This window comes from Epinephelus moara, chromosome 5, assembly GCF_006386435.1.
Source record: "Epinephelus moara isolate mb chromosome 5, YSFRI_EMoa_1.0, whole genome shotgun sequence".
NCBI lineage: Eukaryota > Metazoa > Chordata > Actinopteri > Perciformes > Serranidae > Epinephelus > Epinephelus moara.
Genome location: NC_065510.1, coordinates 10399748 through 10422531, shown reverse-complemented (window position 1 = coordinate 10422531; position 22784 = coordinate 10399748). Strand labels below are relative to the sequence as shown.

The 22784-nt window shown below is 41.3% G+C and overlaps 3 protein-coding genes across 3 annotated transcripts; all 3 read right to left on the bottom strand.

The window, feature by feature from the left end:
• Positions 1–707: 707 nt before the first annotated feature.
• On the bottom strand, positions 708–6887 carry get3 (guided entry of tail-anchored proteins factor 3, ATPase). The gene is made up of 7 exons (XM_050044990.1): positions 6646–6887; positions 5621–5768; positions 4806–4954; positions 4514–4664; positions 4289–4396; positions 2379–2576; positions 708–2285 (listed from the first exon to the last, which is right to left on the bottom strand). Exons 1-7 carry the CDS (start codon positions 6786–6788, stop codon positions 2157–2159), a joined length of 1026 nt encoding a protein of 341 aa, XP_049900947.1. The 5' UTR covers positions 6789–6887; the 3' UTR covers positions 708–2156.
• A 390-nt stretch (positions 6888–7277) lies between these two features.
• On the bottom strand, positions 7278–12016 carry LOC126390536 (noggin-2-like). Its single transcript, XM_050044892.1, has one exon. The coding sequence runs from the start codon at positions 9808–9810 to the stop codon at positions 8941–8943; it is 870 nt and encodes a 289-aa protein (XP_049900849.1). The 5' UTR covers positions 9811–12016; the 3' UTR covers positions 7278–8940.
• A 141-nt stretch (positions 12017–12157) lies between these two features.
• On the bottom strand, positions 12158–22605 carry LOC126390535 (target of Myb protein 1-like). The gene is made up of 15 exons (XM_050044891.1): positions 22410–22605; positions 19010–19094; positions 17928–18006; positions 17560–17709; positions 16994–17128; positions 16754–16903; positions 14976–15092; positions 14353–14486; positions 14205–14247; positions 13785–13917; positions 13251–13317; positions 12937–13012; positions 12737–12796; positions 12603–12642; positions 12158–12471 (listed from the first exon to the last, which is right to left on the bottom strand). Exons 1-15 carry the CDS (start codon positions 22480–22482, stop codon positions 12326–12328), a joined length of 1488 nt encoding a protein of 495 aa, XP_049900848.1. The 5' UTR covers positions 22483–22605; the 3' UTR covers positions 12158–12325.
• Positions 22606–22784: the final 179 nt, after the last annotated feature.

The window sequence follows — 22784 nt, the reverse complement described above, 5'->3', positions numbered from 1 at the left end:
AACCTGTTTTTCTGCCGCATTGTTTACATGACTATTTGTGCTGTAAAGTTGGGCATTTTAACATGGGGGTCTATGGGGATTAACTGGCTTCTGGAGCCAGCCTCAAGTGGCTGTTCAAAGAACTGCAGTTTTTGGCACTTCCATTTTGGCTTCATTTTTCAGCCCTGGATGCTGATGGTTGATTTCCCTCTGGTGTTTGTAGCACCAAACAGTTTTTTCTGGCAACTCTTTGCAGCATTTTCACAAGTATTTGTTGCACCAAACTTCCAACTATGCATGTCAAAGAACCTGTTTTTTCTTTTTTGTCAATCTACACATCCTGGTGTTTACACCTGTAAATGTGGGTGTTTTAAGCCAAAACATGATCTTTTCCTAACCATTACCAAGTGTTTTTATGCCTAAACCTAACCACACCTTCATCAGTGCTGAGAAACATAAAAGTTCCAATGTATCTGCTACAAATTAATGTTCAGATGTAACAAATCTGTGGTTTGTAGAAACGTACACTTTTTTTCAGGTGATAAGGTTGAAATCTGCCCACTGGACTGTACAGTGAAAAATACACATAAACAAGTATTTGAGTAAAAAACATCTAATGATTTATGAGTGCATTTAGAGTGGAGATCCTCCATTACAATATTTCTTTGTTCAATATATAATTGGGGTGTGGGGTTGGGTTAAAGGAATGACAAAAGGCTCACATCACATCTGAGGCAAGTTTGTTTTAATTAACACTCGCAACATAATTTAAAGAAAATCTATAGAAAACAGATTATTGACTCAAAAGCATTCAGAGACAGAAAAAAAGGGGATGATTATGCTTTTCCTTGATGGTGAATTAACCTGTCATCTGTACTGTTCTGTTGGTAGCATCAGGCGAGCCAATCAGAGTCCAGTATTCAATCACCAGGGCAAAGATGTTGGATTCTGCTTTAACAACTCATCATTCATTTGTTCCACCTTTGATTAGGCAACATTCAATATATTATCAACAATGCACTAAATAAGGCTACTAATGTATTTCAATGGTGTTCCTGTATAGTTCTCAGTAAACAGGGTGGACACAAAGTGTTTGACAGAGTTTGATGAGTTCTATGAGCGCTGCATGGGAACCTGGCGGTGAGACTTCAGCTGTGACTAACTCCTTAAGCTTCCAGACACTCGAACATCAAGAGTGTAATCACACATTTTGCCTTTGAATCTCATAAAACTGCTGCCGTCTCCAACCACAAACCACCTGTAGCAAACACAGTGGCCTAAAATATTTACCAGAGGCCATTAAGACTGTCCAGTTCAAAAAATGACATAGCTGTATTTGGATATAAAGCTCCCAACTCGATTCAGAATCTCACTGACATTAGGTTACTGCATTTACACCAGGATTACACAGTAAAGTGAGGTCTAATGATTTGACACATGGTAAAAGACTGACTGCACTGATTTGCTTTATTGCAATAACGTGGATGTTTGTGGCCAAGAGCAAATATTACTAAGACCACAGGCTATGTTTGTTTTTGTTTTCTAAGATAATTGTCCTTTTTATTGCCCTGCCACTGCACCCTGAATCTGTAGACATTTTGATGTAAATTCCAGATGAATCTGCATGAAGTTTTAGTCAAAACGTCAAACTGGAGAAGAGACACAGCCACCAAACCACACAGAATAATCAAGGCATAAACATCAACCATCTGAAAGCGGTTTTATCCTGGAATACACAGCACCCTCACTGGGAACACTGTTTTTACAACTGAGGCTGGACACTGCACAGGATGGAGGAGGAAGGAAAGGGTTTTTTTCGTAGAGAAAAAGTTAAACGCTTTGAGTATGAATAGTATAACTGCCACACAGAGGATATGAAGGAACAAGAAGGTGAACTTAGAGTGAGGCAGCACAGATCTGTACCGTCTTACCTCTGTAACAATATAGCAGGTTATGTACGTGTGTGTGTTTGTGATTTCATCAGCTCCCATTCAACAAGGGCGTGTCTTGCTGTAGCAGTGCTCTGCTTTGGATGACGGACTGAGGACTGAGTGGATTGACTTGAGGCTGTTGCTGCAGGGTTTGAGGCTTTACTGGGGGGAGCTCAGAGGAGGTGAGTTCAGATTGTAAAGGTGGGGTCTGTAGGAGGGAGAAGGGAGGTCCTGCAGGTAGGGAGATCACTTATTTGGGGGTTTGTAGGGTTCCAGAAGTTGCTTAGAGAATGTGTTGACCTTGTCAGCACCTCGAACCTCATGTGGCAGCAGCGGTAGCTTGACTATGTGGAAATCTTCATAAAGGTCCTCCATCTGTAGAGAGAAGACAGACCACTGGTGAGGATGATGACAACTCTGCAGCTGTATTTGTCGACACAACCCCAAAAACAAAATGCTGGCACGTACCTGGTCTAAATACTTGGATTGAATTTTGTGGCGGGCTTCACACATTTTGCATGGCCTCTCTGAGTCAGGGAAAACAAGTTGGTTGACGATGATGTTGTGTGTGTCGATGCGGCACTTGGCCAGCTCCTGGATCAGCCGCTCCGTCTCATACAAGGAGAGGAACTCAGCGATACATACACAGATGAAGGTGGTCTGTTCCTGATGGATGTGGGGAAGAAAGAAAGCCTTTTAATATGACTAGTTGTTCTAAATGCTAAACCTATTTTAAATTTCATTACCTACAGAATACTTGTGCTAAATCAACGGTGGAACATGCAGTACAATGAAACTGCAATCGGAGGACAAGAGGCGATAGAAAAAGGATGTCTGCAAAATGCCTAAAGCACTCCGCTGGAGAAAAGCTGTTTTATATAATTTTTGCAATAAAAATGTTCAGAAGAAGTGTATCAAAAAATTGAAACATTTAACAGTGTTCTGAAATTTCAGACTGTGCCGTCATTACTCCTCTCGTCAAAATACCTCACCCACTCTAGAGGAGTGTGAGTGGCTGGGAGGCTGCATCACCACAGCACACATATGTACACGTGCTGTAGAGTCACGCTGTATGGATGCATACAGTGTAGAGATGTCTGTATGTCCACAGTGATACAGAGCAACAGCCACAGCAAGGAAAACATTTGCAGTGTCTTTGGTCAATCTCCAAATGCTAAATTTAAAGTGTAAAGTGTATCATTTCTTTCACCTAAGGACAAGCAGAGACTTTGCATGCAGATACAGAAAACATTTTGAAAAGCCTGGATTACTCAAAGCAAAAACTCAAACAACATAAAAGCACTACACGGTAAGATTTATTATAATTGTTGTAATAACAGTAATGGATTTGGTTCATATATGTAAATGGAGTCAGAGACAGACACTAATATCTTTAAGCACTGGCCCTGCAGAATACCGAGCCCCTAAATTTGTTAGCTAAAGTACATTTTTGATGGCCCAAATGTAAACTTATATAAAAACAAAAGCCTACTGATGGCTTATTTTTGAATGCCTGAAATAAGAGCTGCTGTTAACACAAGCTTGAGAGACTTTCATGTTTTGTTCTATGCTGTAAAATATGTCAGTAAATACTCCACTTGTGAATTTTTAAGATTGATGTGTCTTAAAAACAAGTGGCTAAATGAGACTACAGATTGTCATCATGCACAACAGCCTCATTGTGGTGAAGAAATTAAATCATGGGACCGCAGTCTACTTGGTTTATAGCCTAACATTTTCTTATTACTTCTGGTGATTGCCCTTAGGCGTCAAAATTTCTAAAAGCGATGATCATTTGTGAAGATTATCTTGCTGAACAGACTGTTTAAATACCATAATTTTTTGTTTGCCACAGAGCCTATTTCCTGCAGTGAACCAAAATCCAATGGAAAAATCCCGTAGGCTTTTTGACGAAGGAGCCAGGGCAATGCTAATTTTACTGTTGGCCTACAGAAAAACGCATCCCTGTTGCACTCTATTAGCTCCGTTAGCTGGTAGCTCTGTAAGCCAAACACACCGCAGAGCTCTGCTGCCCACTGACTGCAAACAGTTAGCTGGCTCTCCTCCACGTGATTACAGCATAAAGATGTAATACGTCATAGTTGGTAGATGACGTTTTTTTTATTCATGTTGAACTACAAGGTACAAATGAATGGGTATTTTTGTTTGAACTGTAATGTTGTGTTGGGGAAGGCTTGCAGTATGGTTTTTTATTTTTATTTCTAATCCCTTAACATGCAGTCTAATTCTCAAGAGGCCAGATAAAATGTAGTAGCAGAGGCCTGCCTACAAGCAATTGTTTGGGGGCCGCAGAGTTAACTTTTTGTGGCCACAGTCCAAAGGGCCATGTTCAATCTCGAACCCTGGGAGTGACTTACTGGATCTTTGAACTGCTCACTGACTGAGCGGATGACCGGCAGGGTCTCCTCGAGCTTAGACGCCAGCTGGTCTGCATTCATGTCACCCAGACCGAGCATGTTACACATCTACAAACAGTGAGAGAGATAGAGAAGACAAATATGAGGCATTGAACCATAGTCAATTTTTAAAGTATAAAATAAACTACAATCAATAAGTGAGTGAAAGTGCTTGTCCCTCCTCACCTGGGAGATGAAAGGGCTGATCTGGTTCTTTATCTGCATGAGGCGGCCCAGACCACGCTCCACAATGGTGGGAAAGTTAAGCAGCCGCAGTGTGTGCCCAGTGGGAGCAGTATCAAAGACCACCACTGAGAAGTTCATTCCTTTAACTAACCTGGGGTACAGGTAAAGAGAAGTGCTGAGTAAGTAAAACACTGGCTACCATTTTTTATTAGCTCAAAATATAAATGCAACTCGGGGTCAGCAAAAATGCTAAAAAGTGCGATCTGGTATTCCAGTGACCGTGCTGTCTTACCTCATGACCTCTGCGTAGCTCATGGCCTCGTCGATGCCAGGGAAGGCGCTCATGGCCTCCTGCATCATCTTCTTACCCATGCTGAGCATGTTGTCCTCCTCGAAGAACTCATCAGGCAGCTCAGCCACACCCAGGCTCGGGTCAATCTCCTGCACTCACACAAACAGCTACTGTCAACTGGCAGGTAATTTGCCAATTTAGCAGAGATCACAAACACTCCATGTCATAAATATTCATGGAAGATACATATGTCTAACAGATTTTGATAATTCAGTCTACCTTTTTATTACATGTGTTGGCTCAAACAGTCAGAGAATGTTTAGACGTGAAGAGTATGACAATTTCACTGAGAATCAACTCATCAGTTTTGATCAGCAAACCATGTGCAAATGTTTTTGTGCAAATTGTGGAAACATGAAATTTGCTTGAATGAATTAGAAACTCAAAGAAATTTGAGCTTATTCTTAAATAAAATATATCTCCTTCAAGAATTGCGGCAAAGCAAAACCTGTCAACATCTGACAGGTGAACGGCCGTACGTGTGCATGTTGTTTCACCGGCACGACTTACTGAGATAATTAAATAGAACAGAGACACTAATTACTTTTATTTACACCTGTGCTTTTTCTGCCATCACAAATCAAGATGTCTGCTGTGAAAGACACCTTTTGAAAGAGGTGAAAACAATCTCAGTTCAACTATTATAAGCAACAAATGAAAACAGGTCGTGACATTTACTTCTATACTTCAAACTCTGTCTGTAGTGTCTCCCTGTGCACAAGTGCTCACAGTTTTCTTAATGCAGAGCGACTTACCATTGCAAAGAGGTTGTCATAGCCCTTGACCTTAGTAGGCACCTTTGAGAACTTCTGGTCAAAAGCATCAGAGATGTTATGAGCGGGATCAGTGGAGATGATGAGGACACTCTCCCTGACAGCGGCGAGCTGGACAGCCAAGCTGCAGCTAGAGAAAAAACACAGGAGGGGTTTGTATGTTATCATTTCCTGATCTTACAAGTTGCATTAAGTAAACTGCAGTGAGCAAGATAAATGATGCATTCTCTGGACATCGATGGTTCTGTTGCATGTAATGAATGCAACTAACTGTGGCTATCGGATCCATAAGACTTTGGTTGATTCTTAAACCTTTACGTGTGTAAGAATCCGAAAGCACTAACTTGCTTGTCATAACGCCAAAGTAACATCATAACATCATATTTTGGGCATTAGAAGTTGCTTATCCCTGCCTTGGATAACAAATGTTTTTTATACTGTACGCATCACTCAATGGCTTCAATGATAGTTACAGGAGGCGTAACTATGTCAGCTATCATGCAGACATCACAGCTAATGCTAGCTAGCTTGTGTATTCATTACCCACGGGTAGTTGTCCATTAGATTAGTTACGGGCTAACGTAACTTAAACACAATCTACTCGTTGAATAGACACAAAGCTGAAGAGAACAACCAGGCTGTCGGTGTTATTCTGCCCCTTGGTTGTCAAACGACTTAAGACAACCATGAATAACGTTCATGTGTCAGCTGGCTAACGTTAGCTAGTGACAGTGCTTCACAGCATTCAACTACCCGGCGAAGTGACAGCTAGCCTACCGTTAGCCTAACTTAATTTACCAGTGACAGTATTGCTATTTCAATGATAGTGCGTCTTATAATTTTAAACTATCGATTTTTTGATTCTTGATGAAGAAAATAACGTTACATCGTTTTGGTCAACTAACACTGATCCACGTCAGGTTATCGTGGTGGCCAATCTAAGCTAACGTTAGCTATGCTAACTTGCGACGTAGCATGAAGCTAACGAGCATTTTCTTTCAACTTACCTACACGTCGTTTTACCGACACCACCCTTCCCGCCCACAAATATCCACTTCAAAGATTTCTGCTCGATGATATTCTTCAGTGTCGGTTCTAGCGGCTCCACATCAGGCGCATCTTCAAACTCGTCTTCCAATGAAGCTGCCATCTTGTCTGTGTACACTGTTACAGCTCAGGTGGGATGAACCGACGCTGCTGCCTTCACTGCTCCTCGGAGAAAGTCGAGTTAAATATGTCTGAGGAAATAAATTAAATTAAAACAGTAACAAGAAAGAGAGAAGAAAGGGTAATTTGATGGTAGTTGTGGGATGAATATGTTGGGTGTCAAGGCAATGTCAGACCACCCCATACAGATACTCAGATATTATAAGTAGGGGTGGGGCCAGAAGGCCAGAATTGGCAGAAAAATAGAAACTTTAAAAGCCGGATGTCAGTAAATGTCACAAAAATAATACTTTAAATAAAATAAAATAAAATAATTATTTTTGAAACAATTAAGTACACAACACATTCCCAATTCAAAAAGAGTTAATTCTTTAAGTTGTTTCCATTTATTGCAAACACAACTTACACATGAAAAGTAAACACAAGACAATTATTTTAAACTTTTAAAAGGCTATAAATGGTTTAAATGAATAATGATTAAATCAACGTAATCAAAACTTCTACCTGTGAATTCATTTCAAATGAGAAAAACCACAGATACAGGCTTACGACTTGAATATTTGCTTGGCTACTATTTTTTTTTCAACAACCTTTTTATTGGGGTTTTCAACTATAAAAAGATATTACACATACATAAAAAAGTCAGTCTTGGCAGCAAATGTGGTAAACCATCAAATGAAAAGGCAAACAAGAACAAAAAAAACCCCATCAAAACAGAGGTGAGTGAACAGATGTTACAATAGTGAACAGTAATCATAAAGTACACATGGGCTACTTCACTTTATATCTTAATTCAGTTGCCTCGCCCCCACTCCAACCTTTGGTTTTAATAAAAATTAGGAGCACTTTGTTTCAAAAATTCCATGAATCTCCCCCAGATATTTCCAAACACTTCCCCTTAGTAATATGCAACACATGTTGATAAATCTTTTACATATTGATTCATACTTGCTTCGTTCACATCTTTCAGTCTTATTGCTATTTCTCTTTTAGCTTGTAAGAGACACAAATGTCTTACAGCACAGTCACTCTTCTTGGTAATAAAATCTTTTGGATAAATACCTAAGATGCACAGCTTTGGCCAACAGGGGATTTTAAGCTTTAAACCCAGGATCTCCTACCTGTGATCAACACCAGTTTCTTCAGTTAAACATATTTAGCTACTTGTAAGCTGTTATCATAAATACAAATGAAAACTATTCTTCTTGTGAAAATGATTTTATCATCATCAAGATATATGACAAGTGTCTTTGATCTAAAACAATAAAAAAAGTGTTACATCTGATATATACCCACGCCAAATGTGCAGGAGTGAAAAAAGAGAGGTGAAAAGTTTTCAGTGTACTGAAACCACAACTCAAAATAAAAGCTATTACATGATTTTCCCACAGGATATGAATGTAGCACAACCCAAAAGAAATACAGGACTATTTAGCTGTGTACCAAATGGCAGGTTAGCATTACTGACACCACACATGTACTTCACTTTTGAAGAGCTTGTGGCCATAAAATTGACATTTTTTAAACCCCAGGCCCTCACAGGATGGAGAAAGTACATAAGTGGCTTTTACAGTACTTCATCACTCCATAGGCACTTCACTTTGCAGCAGCTTTCATAAAGCAACAATGGACTGTGGTTTGAGTGTCAATGATCTGGTTGTTCTGGGGTGACTGTGCCCCAGAAGGTACAGTGATTACTAGAATCAAGACTGTCTCCTCCAGTCTGGCATGTTGAAGTATTCTTTGGCAAGATACTGAACCTGCCTACTGCCTACTGCTGCAGGTGCGTGAGGCAGCACCTTGTATGGCAGCCTCGGCCACCAGTGTATGAACGTGAGTGTGAATGGGCATGTAGTGTAAAAGCGCCTTGAGTCATTGGAAGTCTAGAAAGATGCCATGCAGATGCAAACAATAGTATTATAATAATAAATAATATTTTGATTCAATTCTGCTTTAAGCCAGTAAAGTACATGCAATGTTTTACTGAGAGATTAAAAGCAGCTGTAATTAGAAAAATCAGTCATCACAATTTTGATTTTATCAATAACAACTCATTGACAGAAATACATATGCATATTAAAGAAAACCCTCTGAAGATGAGGATTGACAATCTTTGGCTCTAGTGAGAAAAACATTCATTGACATGAACATGCACATGCTGTGACCACAGGATAAGGCACTTGCCTCCATAAACATCTTTTCATGGCGTCACCTGTCCCCATCTCAGTGCTGCCATCAAACCTGTCAGCTTTAATCCTTCTAGACCCATTGCTTCCCTCTCCGATTCCCAAGCAGTGCCAAGCCAGAATCCTTATGTGACTTGTCTGAGCTCGCACACATTCCATCCCAACAGGAAAGGAGCAACTTCCCACTCCATCCGATCTTTCACAGTCTGTCTGCCGGAGCCAACGTGGCCAGAAAGCAGTACCCTGATCCACCCATTGGTAGCTTAAGCCGCAAGTGGCAGAGCGCACTAACCAGTCTCTGACTGAACTTGCAGCATGTGAGGGCAGAGGACTGAGGTCCAGATCTGCCGCTTCCTTTACCAGCTTCTGGTGATGGGTCTCTGCAGCCTCTCTCAGCTCTGGAGAGGCGCTCAGGTTGAACTTCTTCCTGGCAGTGGTGTAGTTGGGTAATTTTGCAGGCAAAGGTTGACCATCACCATGAACCCCAGTGGCTTCAGCCGGCTGCTCTATGGACATCCAAAACGGGTCAAAAGAGGACCCCAGAAGACGCAGGAGGCGAGAAGGTCGGCGATGTCTGGGTTTGGGCATGTAGTGGTAGTCTTCGGTGTTTGTCAGCAGGGTGTATGGGCGGACTGGCTGCAAGTAAGATGGTAGACTGGCTCTCAGCTGAAGAAATGGTGAATCCCAGCCTTTGTCCTCCTCATCTTGAGTCACATTTGGAAGCTGGATCTGGGTTGAAATGTTAAAAGTAGACAATGTAGATCCATGCAGATGGACAAAGAGAGAAATCCAGCAGAGACAGCTGAGCAGTCTTGGCATGGTTTAAGGTGTGGATGACACAACAGAAAGATGAGAAAATGCTCCTCGTTCTCCTTCTCATTCGTTAAGTTATGGGTTCTCCTCTGGGTGCTTCAGGGACTCTGTGTACCCTACACCAGACATCCTTGAGCTCGTGAACAATAACATACTGGAATCAGTGCCTTACACACAAACAGCTTATTATTGAGTATGGCCAGAGCACACCTAAGCTCCCACTCCTTCTTCAAGGCTCTGATGTTTTCGCTAACTTCAAAGCAAACATACAAGACAGTTCTGAGAAGTTTGGTTTCATACGTTGATTACCAGAATTGCGATAAGTTTAAAAGATCCTTAGGTGTGATAAATTCAAGTGAAAACAGTAACTGATGCGTCATCGTGCGGACATTTGTATGAGATCAAACAGAAGTTCCACATCACAAATTTCACAGCGAGCATGATTCAAGAAAAAGAAGAATCATTTGACCTCAATTTGGTGGAGCCGTGTCAGCAACCTCAAACACAAGATCTTGAAAAATAACAGCTCTCTCACACAAAGACTGCTCTTAGATCAGTTATAAAATCAAGCTCCAGGGTAAAGTCCCTTCATGGCAGCTTAGATAATAACATAGCAGAGATGATTTTAAAAGAGGAGGGATGCAACATATTTACAGGACAATAACCCCATTTTATTCTCATCTACACAAAATCAGCTGTCTGGTTCAAAGGCACATGATGGCGTAATATCAAATATATTTTTAACTTCATACTTAACTGTAAACACTTGTTCTAATATCATTTTTGTTTACATCACCATTATAATAATACATTTCATAAATACAGTCACAAAGTTATTTATACTTACATAAAGATTACAAACAGCAGGAATTATTGGAGAAATATTGCATTTATACAGTGAGTTGATTAGGCAGCAGGTCTGTAGTGTCAGGTTGTATTGTGTGTGTGCTTTCAGAGAAAACCTGACTTCAAGGGAAACTCTGGTATGTTTTCAAAATGGTCCCTATTGCCCCATGTTTTTCTGTCTAAGTGACTAAAGGAGACAACAATTTTTGAAAATGGTCCAGTATTGAGAGACCGCTGCAGCCGTAACATCAAAAAAGGCTGCAATTGAATCCCTACAGGCAATTGTGCATTAATTAAAAGTGCTTATTTTTTAGCCACTGACATTCCAGATTGTGATTAGAAGTAGCAATGGGCATTTTAAGCAATTTCCATATTCATGTACTTGCATTAAATTATTACAAAGTAATTACAAACAAACAAACAAACACAAAAAAATCTAATGTATTAATAGGAATGTAAATTGGCTAATAACGGAAAATTTCAATAATCAGGCTTCAGTTAACCTACTAAACCATATATTCAAAGTCATATAAGATAAGGAAAAGTCAGCAAACCTTCGTCGCTGCTATCACACAGTTTAGACGCAGCACTGAAGGACTGTCTCTGGAGTTCAGAGCCCCTCTCCTCCCAGTCAGTTTTCTATCTGCCTGGTTAGCATGAGCTAACACAGCAGGAGCTGCTAATAGCCGACATCAAGCTGTTCAACGGTCCCAATAAACTCACACCAACACTGAAATAACTCAACTCTAAAATTTAACCCACTAAGAACCAGTAATGTTAGCCGTGTGATCCTAACAGTAAGCCCTGTCACTGTGTGTACACTCATCAACTGTTCCCTGGTGCGGAGCTCACACTCCTGCAGCAGTAGTCTCATGATAAACAGGGAGAGCAACAGTCAGGCAAGGAGGTGCTGAGCAAGGCAAAACACTGCATGCAGCTCTACAATGAAATAAATTAAATAAGACTTTACCCATTTTAAATAGCCCAAAAATACATATTAAAGTCATGTTTACATGTGGGAGGTTGGGTGGTGATTACACATTGAACGGACGTCCAAATGGAGTTCTCAAGTACTCATGCCCATCCCTGTTTAGAAGTGTCTCACAACTTTAGGGAAAGGACCCTACAGAGAAATTAAATGTTTCTCCATACCTTTCGCTGAATCAGTCTGTTTGTTAGTTTGTGTAACCAAGTCTCGCTAAAAATCTGAAATCCCGAGGGGCTTTTTAACATAGTTGAAATCAGCTAAATAATTAGCCATGACATTGAAAATCTCTCACTAACCTACACTTTTTGTACTCCAATACAACAAACTCTTCCCAGCACTCCTTTCTCCAACTTTCACAAACGTTTTCACCACTTCTTTTTGCAACATTGCGACATTTCAGAATGAAACTAATAAACAGATAATAAACAGACCAGCAAAAAGGTGCTTAGAAACAATAAATTTCTCTGTAGGATCCTTTCTGTAATGTTTCCAGACACTTAAAATAACAATCGGAGCCTGTCAGTGGCAAAAACAATTTTAATAGACATACAATGAAAATAGGGTCCAGGTTGAAAAATACCAAAGTTTCCTTTTGACACAGCATGTGTGTGATTGTAGGTATTTCAATATGATTGCGTGTGTGTGTTGACCTCTACATCCACCCGCTTCTCTTGTTTCTCCTCAAACTCAAAGTGAAAAAAGCTGGTCATGTGATCGGTCCTGTTGCCGGGTAGACTGTGGCGGTGGTCTGGATGTGGAGGGTGGCCCGCTGCGAACTGCCTGCCCGCCTTGGTCTGATGCCTTCGCCCGATCTTCCAGAAACTTATCAAACTCTGAAAAGGACAGTTACAGTTAGAGATGTGTGTGCACATCATCATCACATGAACATACAGAAGAAGAAGCAAGAAATCTAAAATGTCTTTTACATTAAAATGGCAGCAATGTATCAGAGAGAAAAACATACCTTCACTGGACACTCCTTCACTAACTGAAGAATGGTCTTCCTGCATTTCCAAACACAATAAAACACAAAGAGTAAAGATCATATCATCCTATATCACACAAACACTCCTTATAGAGAGACATGCTTTCTCTTACCATATCACAAGTTAACCATTTGTCAACATCATTCTGCAGAGAGTTTTTCGCTGGTGGCATCTGAGAGGAAAAGTGATGAAGAGGGATAAGGTGATACTTCGTTTTAGCTATATCCACACATTTAACACTTGGTACAGTGCTTTAATTGTACATGAAATATTTTGCTCAAATCCATTTCTGTGTTACATCAATATACACACCCCTCCTGTGACCTGCAACCTCGTATCCAGAGCTCCAGCAAGGCCCTCCACAGCTCCCGGGTCCTCATACCGAACACTGGAGACAGGAAGTACAGTCATGCTGTGAAGCAGTGTAGGCTACGTGACAGTTTTTCTCAGATAACAATGGAAATTCTCTAAACTACTTGTTTATCCAAACATCAACAGCTAAGGCTACCACAAATGATGAGACATTTTCATCACTCATAGTCACTGCTGCACACAAATAAAAACACGACACATGTCGTGAGAGCATGTGTCAGGATATGATGTGTCTCTCTCTTAGCACTGCTCACCTTTTCCTCTGCTCAGCCAGGGAGCTGCCTCTCGTCTGGGCAAACATGTCAAACTCCTCCTCCTCTTCTGCAAGACGGAAGATTAACTCAATAAGTCATAACTGAATCAAAAACACAATGTCAGTGTCCTCCATCTTGCTATTTTAATTCCTGTAGCAACACAGTTTTAATAATAAAACCTCAAACTATTTCTATACCAAAATGTCATCATTTGTCATTTATAGAAAACGGCATATTTTTTGTAACTGTGAATATGTAGCCATAGGCTTAGTGATGCCCAACTTTCACATTATATGCTTCAACAGAGCATTTTTTCGGGATGTCATCCTTTTTCCTACATTGTCATGTGATGTCAAGTCATGGTGATGTTTGTTATTGTAAACACTCCCTCCCCATGTGATGCTCAGCCACAATATCCTGTTTTCTACAACAAATACAGCTTACAAAAGCATGACTTCAGTTTCAAGTCATATGTACAGATTTGGTGTTACAAAAGAGCACACATGAAGCAGAATTTATACAAAGTTTACTCACTGTGGTTGGCTGATTGCTGTTGATTGGCCCCGGTACTGACTGCTGGTTGGCTGGTTGTTGCGATGACAGCAGGTTGGCTGAGAGTTGATGGCTCAGGGCTGAGGTCGATGAGGCTTGGGCTTGTGGTAGAGCTCTGAGGACACAACACAGTAGGTTAGGGTTGTATCGAACAGTTTGAAGCTTCAAAAATTAATTTGTTATATTGCCATTTGAATTCTACATCAACATTCAAATGCTCAGTGGTGGCTCCTTAGGATTGGTTCTGACTCGTGCAATCCATCAGTAAAAAAAAAAAAAAAAATTCTTCTTTTAGTAATGTAATGCAATGTAAATTGCAGAATCTGTCTTGAGAGATTATGACTCGTGTGATCAAAACATTCCCAATAACTCCAGCAGAAATGATGAGGAGCATCTTCTTACCTGTTGAGTATTTGGAATTTGTGCCTTGTTCAGTCTGTCAAACCTAAAACAGAGTAACAATACAGTGATCATGAAATAAGCCACGAGAAAGCTACATACAGCACCCTTAAAACTAACATTTTCTTAAAGACATAATCCAGCAGCACACCTCTCATAGCGGATGAAGGCGTTGTTGAGGTCATCGTTGACCACGAGCAGCTCTTCAATAAACCCTTCATCCAGCAGCTGGGGGATGAGCTCCACCACTCGAGTCTGCATACTCTTACACATCGAGTACAGTTGCTGCTCGGACAGAGGGCGAGAGAGACATTAATTCATTCTCATCACTAATGACATGGAGTAAAAGAAATGCCATACAGTGCGGTTGTACAGACAACTTGAGCAAAAGAGAGAGACCAAAGAGAGAAAATGTAATTAAGTGAAGTAAAACAAATCAGAAATTAGCATCTCTGCCTGTTATGTAACTTATTTTTTCCATGTAATATCGATAAACATAGACACACATGGCATGCTTTTAAAACTAATTAACAAATTACAGAAATGTTTGCTTTTTAGCACCTTAAACTGCACAAAGGTCAAAGATGATACATTTCTTACTGTTGATTTACCAAGTGTGATCATACAAGAATGAAGCATCACAATAATACACTCAATATACAGTATATCTTCCCACAAGTAATTGTTTTAAACAGTGTTGAAATGATGAAATGAATAGGGCAAAGACTTGAATATAGGAAATGCTGTAGACAAATCACACACACACACACACACCTGTAGCAGCTCTGTATCATCTTGCTTGCTCTGTCCAGGTATTAACTCATTCAGCATTTCTGACATCACAGTGAGATTTCCCTTCACCAGCGCCAGCTCACTTCGCAGCTTCTGTTCCTGGATAAGGAAATGTACACATGTATATGTAAAAAAAAAAAAAAAAAAAAAAAAAACAGCAGTCAAAAGCCACAACACAATGGTGTTCATTCTATTGTAGTTTTTTTTTGCTAACTGCTAAGATTAGATTGCTGTTATACCGTATGGGGGCAACACTGGCTGGAGAAACAGCCTATAACTCCTCTAATACAGTTATATTTTAGTTATATTTTAACATGTCATAGCGGGAAAAGCACATGTGAAACTATTAGTATTAAAACTAGGGTAGGAGGAAACCTGGAAAAAACCCAAAGAAGCAGAATTTTAAAATACACCCTCCTCCTGCAGCTCCTCCCTCTCTGTCCTAAGCCCCTCCCACCAGAGAACCACAGCCATGTGCAAACACTCATACAATAACCCTTTGTTTCCCATCCATTGATTTATTTAATTCTATTTCATTGTAGAGTTGCACACAGTGCATCTGCACAGCCCCTCCTCTTTTTATCAGATCACAAATGAGACAAAAATCAGCTACTAGCCACCCCACAGTCCCTCCGCCTTGCTCCTCGCCACTGTGGACTGCTTCGCCAAGAGGAGAGCAGGCAGCAGCTCTCTAGACGGACCTTCGGTCAACAGCTGTAGTTGCTCGAAATCGGCTGGTACAAACCACCCCAGTGCTGGATGTTAGAGTGGGTTGTTGGCCTGTGGCAGTACATGGTGTAACCTGTGTAACAGCAGCAACAGAAAGTTTACTGATCCGACAGGGAGTCGGGGCTGTCCGGTCCCCTGGAGCTGGGGTTTATGCTGGCTGGATTTGGGTTGCTACAGCCACTGACTGGTGGTCCATCTCTGGAGCTGCTGCCCGCTCTCCTCCCTTGGAGGAGGTCTGCGGTGGGGAGTGAGGTGGAGGACACACTGTGATTTGAGGCTCGAGCTAACATTAGCTGCATAAACGTGAACTTCAAGCCACAGCTATGAGCCTTTGGCTTCAGTTAGCTGAAGGCTAAACTATTAGCAACATTTTCACACATTTTGCTGATACTGACATGTGTTTTGTCTAATTTATTGTCAGACTCTCTTTTAGACTCTCTTGTTGATAAGTCTGTCCTCCTTTTTTTGGGTTGCTTTGCATTGTAGGCAGTTGTTGCCAATTCTGGAATCGCAACTTTCTCTGCAGGATACTTCATTATGAATCACGGTTTCACCGAAGATACATGCCAGCACATATGCATTTGTAGAACAGCCAACAGGAATGGGTTTTCCCTGAAACAACCTGTGATTTGCCAAAGTCTCCCGTCACAGCCTAGATTTCCTAAAACCTAAAAGCAGAGCCAAGAGGAGGTGCAGAAATCTAGTTTTCTCTCATTCCGCTTGAAGTTTCTTATGGAATATTGCCCTGATTGTGTGAGTGTTATTCATTACACCTGTTCTTTGCCAGTCATATTGTTAGCTCTGACAAGGGCTTGTTTAACTTCAGTTTCACTTCACATTCTTCCCCAGGTCACATGTGCCATGCAAGGCTCAGTGACCAGTTTGGAAACCTCAGACGTGATTTAAGACGCAAGTAAACTCAAGTTTATGTTTGTGGATTAAATGCTGCTCCAAGGAAGTTTAGGTGGGGAAGATTTCTTCCCACTGCTGTATGTAGTCATCGACTTACAGGTGTTTTTTGACAGTGGTACCTGTTCTGCAGAGAGGGAGGCTGGCTCCTCACTGGACTCGACTGGGGGTAAAGTATTCTGAGTGGGAACACTGGAAGGTGCTTGTGGTTGTGACTGCTGTGTGGGAGCAGCAGCAGGGGTCGTCTCAGCAGTCCCATTTTCTGGGATACTCTGCAAGATGAAGAGAGGTACAGGGTAGAGACAGATATCTGTACATAAATTTGATTCTGTGTGTTATTTTTACTTTGTAAACAGTCTCACCCTATTTGGAGTGTGGATGGGGGACAGAGCATCCAGATCTGTCATGGGGAACTCTAGACCACGTCTCCTCAGGTCATCATATACGTACACCACCCCTGCTAGGGAGGGAGTGCTACGAAATGCATCAGCCCATGACTGTGAATGAGAAGGAGATCATATAACAAAATATAACGACAATGACAGAATACTAAATCAGTGTTTAATGCCAAAATATACAGGCCAAATGTGAAGAAAACAAGAAAACAAGAAAAAAGCAGCAGAAAAGGAATGGTCCTTCAGTATTTACAAGCCCGACTATATCTAATGAATGTGTGGAGATATTTAAATCACAAAGAACACTACAGACAATGCTATTCAACATATCTGCAGCCATAATAGAGTCCAACTCCAATCCAACAAGCTGTCGGATGTCAACACGCCACTGAAATATCTCTCAATGTAAGGGAAGTGAAGAATAAGAATTCCAATTAAATAACAGGCTTTAACAGTCTTCAAAAACAGTTGTGCCGTTTTTTGATTTTGCATCAGGAGGAATATAAATGCCCTCTGTGGGAGCATACAGTTACCTGTATGAGGCTGAGCACTCTGTCATGGAGGGCAGTGGGAGGGTTGTATTTGGGCAGAATGGAGCGGACCAAAACTCCTTCAACAAACTCCTGCGACGCCACAAGAACGTGGAAGCGTTGGCCACAGTTCTTCACACAGGTCTCAAGAACCTGTGTGACATTGAGACAGTCCACAAAACAAAAAAGGTGCAAATGTAGTTAGATTTATGCAAGTCAAGTTGCTCCAAAACACCATCACATCTAGGCCGCCAGCCAATCAGGATGAGGATCAGCCTGGCCTTAAAATGACTCTCTCACACCCTTCAATCCTAAACTCATAAAATAATGAATAAAACTCTTACATGCAATCACCTAAAGACAATACTCACAGTAAGGGCCAACATGATCTCTCTGAAGTTCTTGTTTCCAACAATTCTCTTCTTAATAGCCTTGACAGCGTCTCTTGGCCTGAGAAAATATATGAAAATAAGCAAATATATGAAAATAAGCTAAATTCATTCACAAGCAATATAAAGCTTTGATGTGTCGGAAACATACAGTGTGTGAAGGTAGTTTTGTTTGTGGCTTCTCTCTATAATGAGAGCACGCTAAAATTAAGGGGGTCATTCCAAAGTTCCCAGTTCCTATGTTCCCCAGATTTATATGGCACACAGTGGGAACATGATGAAGGGTCCTATGTTCCCCACTTCTACTTAAATGCTCTCCCAGGGTCCTATGCTCCCCAGGTCTTAGGACCTAAGACCCTGGGAACATATGACCCTGGGAACAAATGACCTGGGGAACATATGGCCGTGGGAACATAAAACCCTGGGAACTTAGGACCCTAGGAACATAGGACCCTGAAAACATAGGACCCTAGTAACATATGACCATGGAAACATAGGACCCTAGTAACATAGGACCCTGGAAATATAAGACCCTGGGCCCTAGGAACATGGGACCCTGGGAACATGGGACCCTGGGAACATAAGACCCTAGGAACATAGGGCCCTGGGAACATAGTGCCCCAGGGACTTAGGACCCTGGAAACATAGGACCTGGGAAACTAAGGACCCTAAGAAACTGAGGACCCTGGGAACATATACGATCCTAAAATTAAGTCACTTTCATGGCACGAAATCTAAAGACTTTTTACTGTACACATCCAACTACTACAAACACATTGCATTTCAGGCTTAGTGACATTCTTCTTGAGCATTACAAACCACACTGCCTAACGAACTATGAGATCTGCCTTAAACATAAGTAGGTCATTCAGTCACAAGCAGTTACACTGAAATAAACAAAAAAACCCATAAAGGAAGTGGTATGGTAAAAAGTTGTGCAAGAATAAAACATGGAGTTCTACATACAGCAGTTTACTAATTAGTCAGACAGGTTAGGCAAAGTGCACCAGATGGGGACAGTTTGTGGCTTCTTCGTGAAACTGTTACTTATGTGACCACCTTACCCCTCATCTGTCTCGTTGATGATGTCACATATCTCCATGTTGAGCCCCCAGTCCTCTGACTGTAGAGAGCCGCTGGTCGCTCGCTCTATAAACAAAGAGGGAATCAGGTGAAGGTGCAGACATACAGTAATACCGAGAAAATATCATGATATCTGCAAGACTATGGGAAGTCATGCAAGTCATTTTTAGCTGGTCTTTCGAGTTGTATTTCAGAAATCATTCTGGGATAAATGTGTCAGTTGGAATTAAAATGTGTGGCATGGTTCACATTAATGGAACAACACATAAAATTATGAAAATGTCATACAGTAAATACAATATGTTGCCCACTGGACACTTTCATATAGGAAAGAACATCGCCACATGATCATTTCTGGGTCTGACTTTTAGAGTTCGGGTGTCTTCTTTGTATCTGTGGATCTAAAGAGTGAAATGTGCACTGCATTTACAGTACTGGTACTTGAGATTACACACCTGAAAAATTGATTTGAAATTAGAATTAACATTTGGGATTTAAAAAAAAAAAAAAAAAAATCCATAGTCAGTTCAACTGGATATTTTTGGCTAGTTGGAGGCAGAGACAACAAGCTATAAACACAACATTAACATATGCCTTATAAAGTTGCTGTGGTGAACGTGTAACAGCAGTTGCCAGCAGACATAGAGCCATATTGTTATTCATTTAGAGTTGTGTTTCTGGCCATCTGACAAATGTAAATCCAATATTCACACTCCATTACAGCTCAGTTTTGGTCTCCACAAACTCCTCAGAGAAATAACTTTCTGTTCAGCTGCTAAATGCTCCACTATGTTCGTGTGTGTGTGTGTGTGTGTCTGTTGTTTAGTGGTGAGCATTTGTGTACAGTCAATTTTAGAGCTTTTTTTCTGAAAACAGCTGCCTGCTACAGCTGAAAATGAAGCTATGAAAGCAGGAGCTACGAAGGCAGTGCAAGTGAACCAAAATGGTAAAGTTGTGGGCCAGAAAACCAAAACAATGAGCTGAAAGACGCTAAAATGCAGCATAGAACTGAGGTAAGCTTCAGACTCTGGTGATAATTCTCAGTGGGTTCATCACTGCAAGAGACACAGTCATTTGATCCATTATTCATAGGCTTAAAGCAGGCTGTGTGCACAGCCAAGTCGATGAAATCATCACAGTTGTTTTTCAGACTCCCTCCAGAGCCACATAAGACATTATACAACAGTTTTTACAGGCTGAGTAACACTTGCGAATTGTAAACCACAATTTGCATGTGTAAAATTGGGTTGAGAGCACATTTGCTGTAGTTGGTAACTTTCTGTCTCTACAACTGCCTCTATATTCACACAGCACTGAATGAGGCAGATAATCTTTGAGAAAAACCACATTTCTCTGCCTACTCTATTGCCTTGTAGCACTTCTAATGGCCTGTGATCGAAAGCACCCAATCAGAGCAGAGTCTCTAACACAGCAGTCAGTCGTGCCAATCACTGCTCCTGAACTATGGTCAAACTCAAACAAGGCAGTGCTGATCAAATATGTATCAGGATTGTGACTGTATTGGCTATTCGTTGCCTCAAATGTTTTCAGAGACATATTTAGTGTACTGTTTAGCTGTAAAATAAGATTACAAGCTTTCTCATTTTACAGCTAAACAGCACAATAAAATGCAGTACTAGAATCTTGGTTCATATCTGATCAGCGCTGGCTAGTTTCCCAATTTGACCACAGTCTAACAGCAGTGATTGCCATGACCGACAGCTCCATTAGAGACTCCTCGGCTCCGATTCAGGGTTTCACACACGTTTATTTATTTGTGGCAGCCTGCCACGATTAAAACTTCTGCCGCCATGTATTGATTTTCTATTTTCAGGGCTGGATAGTTCATCAGGAGCAGAGCTGTAATATATGTCCATCCTTTTCATCTGCTTATCCAGGGCCAGGTCACAGGGGCAGCAGGCCAAGCAAAGCACCCCCGACGTCCCTTTCCCCAGCAACGCTTTCCAGCTCCTCCTAAGGGACCCCAAGGTGTTCCCAGGCCAGATGAGATATGTAATTTCTCCAGCGTGTCCTGGGTCTACCCCGTGGCCTCCTAACAATGGGACATACCCAAGTAATATACCATTTGATTATTATTGCTCCATACTCGTGCAGAGCAGAGCATTCTCTGGGCACGGATGGAGCAGCAGAACATCAGGCACAGTGAAAGTGAAACTTAAAAACTGGCTCTCATCCATTGATCTGATCAGCTTTAAACAATCCAATCTGCTCCTTGAGGACTGTGTGGAGGCGGTTGAATAAGATTTCACTGAAAATGGCGGAGCACAGACAAAGAGGAGCACAGATTTTTTAAAAAAAAATCAAATAGGCCTACTGAAATCTCTCATATGAACTAAGTGGTTTCCTCCAGATAATGATGTTTTTATGGGAACTCATTGTTTGTTTTAATAAACTGATGGAGAAAATTAGTTTTCATCTCCACCATGTATTCCCGTCCAAACTATTTAGCAATCAAAGCCAGCTTTCTTTGCACTCCACCCCTCATAGGCTCCTCATAAGACTCTAAATCTCCTTCATTCCTTTCCACCAACACCCCCACACTTCTCCAAACCTTTCTCAATCCCATTTTACTCCCTTTCCCCTCCTTTGCATCCACTCCCTCCCTCCCTCCTTCCTCTCTCCTTCCCCAGCTCCCTCCACTTCATGTGACTGTCAGCTGCTTCTGTTCTCATTGGCCTCAGAAGGAGCTGAAGCCGTCTCTGACATTTATGTGTGAGAAAGTGAGTGGATGAGATAAGAGGAAGGGAGGCTGGAGAAGGGGTGTGCAACCGTTTCTCACTAACGTCATGACTGTCCTGATTACACATCTTTCCAGGCATCTGCAGCTCTGTGGAGGATGTGTTGGCTGCACAATTTTGCAGTGCTCTGACAACCTGTTGCCATTATGAGAAAATACTGCTGTTTTAAAAGTTGTGTGGCGCGACATATGCTCGTTGGAGAGCATCAGCAACACTTGTGCGTAAGGTGTGAAATTGTATTTGGGACAAAAACACATCAGTCATAGAGGAAGTGAGAGGAAACACACAGCGCCTTTTTAATTCGCCACATTAGGTGTCACTTAACTTGAAGCAACCAATCACATGGAAGATCGAGGGAGCTTAGCCCCGCCTCTGTCGCGTCATTGGCTCAACTGACTTCTTTTTATGTTTCTGTCAAATTTGGAGTTCATTATTAAACATTATCGAGTAGGAACAAGAATTTAAAGTGTTGTTAGGCTGTTTTAAAACCCTGTGAGTGTGCTTATAGAACCCCTAAACATGTTATTGATTATGGAAATTAAATTAAGTCAAATTGAATCAAACGGTGAACAACTCCTGACATATCCTACTAACGTTAGTTTCAAAAGCAGCTGCGACTTACCGATTCTCTGACCGACGGGCGTTGAAAAGGGGTTTCCCATTAGAAACTCCATCGTCTCCCCGATTGAAAACATCCTCGAAAATTGCAAGTGTCCACTCCAACTGTATTAAAAGTAGTCTGACAACTCCTGAGCTCAAAACTGCGGTGTTTCCTTTTGCTTTCAGCCGCTGCTTCAGAGAGCACGGACTCTGTGAGAGGTCACGTGAAAGCACACAGAGCCAGGAAACAGCAGCAGACATCAACACAGGGCCGTGTGTTTCATCACATCTGCAACAATGCGGTAAAAACTTGATTGTACTCAGACAAAGACACTTTATTTCCAGTTGCTGGTCCCAGTACATTGCACATTAAACTCTGAGGTCTACAGAAATAAAA

Bases quoted from the DNA above. Each gene is read 5' to 3' on its own strand.
- get3 (XM_050044990.1), bottom strand. From the start codon at position 6,788: ATGGCAGCTTCATTGGAAGACGAGTTTGAAGATGCGCCTGATGTGGAG. The intron at 4,397-4,513 runs GTGAGGAGGGAC...CACTGTTTGTAG, and splicing joins TCAGCCCTTTCATCTCCCAG to ATGTGTAACATGCTCGGTCT. The intron at 2,286-2,378 runs GTACGTGCCAGC...TTCTCTCTACAG, and splicing joins AATCCAAGTATTTAGACCAG to ATGGAGGACCTTTATGAAGA.
- LOC126390535 (XM_050044891.1), bottom strand. From the start codon at position 22,482: ATGTTTTCAATCGGGGAGACGATGGAGTTTCTAATGGGAAACCCCTTT. The intron at 17,710-17,927 runs GTGAGTATTGTC...AATGTCACACAG, and splicing joins AGATCATGTTGGCCCTTACT to GTTCTTGAGACCTGTGTGAA. The intron at 14,487-14,975 runs GTGTGTGTGTGT...CTGTCCGAGCAG, and splicing joins ATGATACAGAGCTGCTACAG to CAACTGTACTCGATGTGTAA.
- LOC126390536 (XM_050044892.1), bottom strand. From the start codon at position 9,810: ATGCCAAGACTGCTCAGCTGTCTCTGCTGGATTTCTCTCTTTGTCCAT.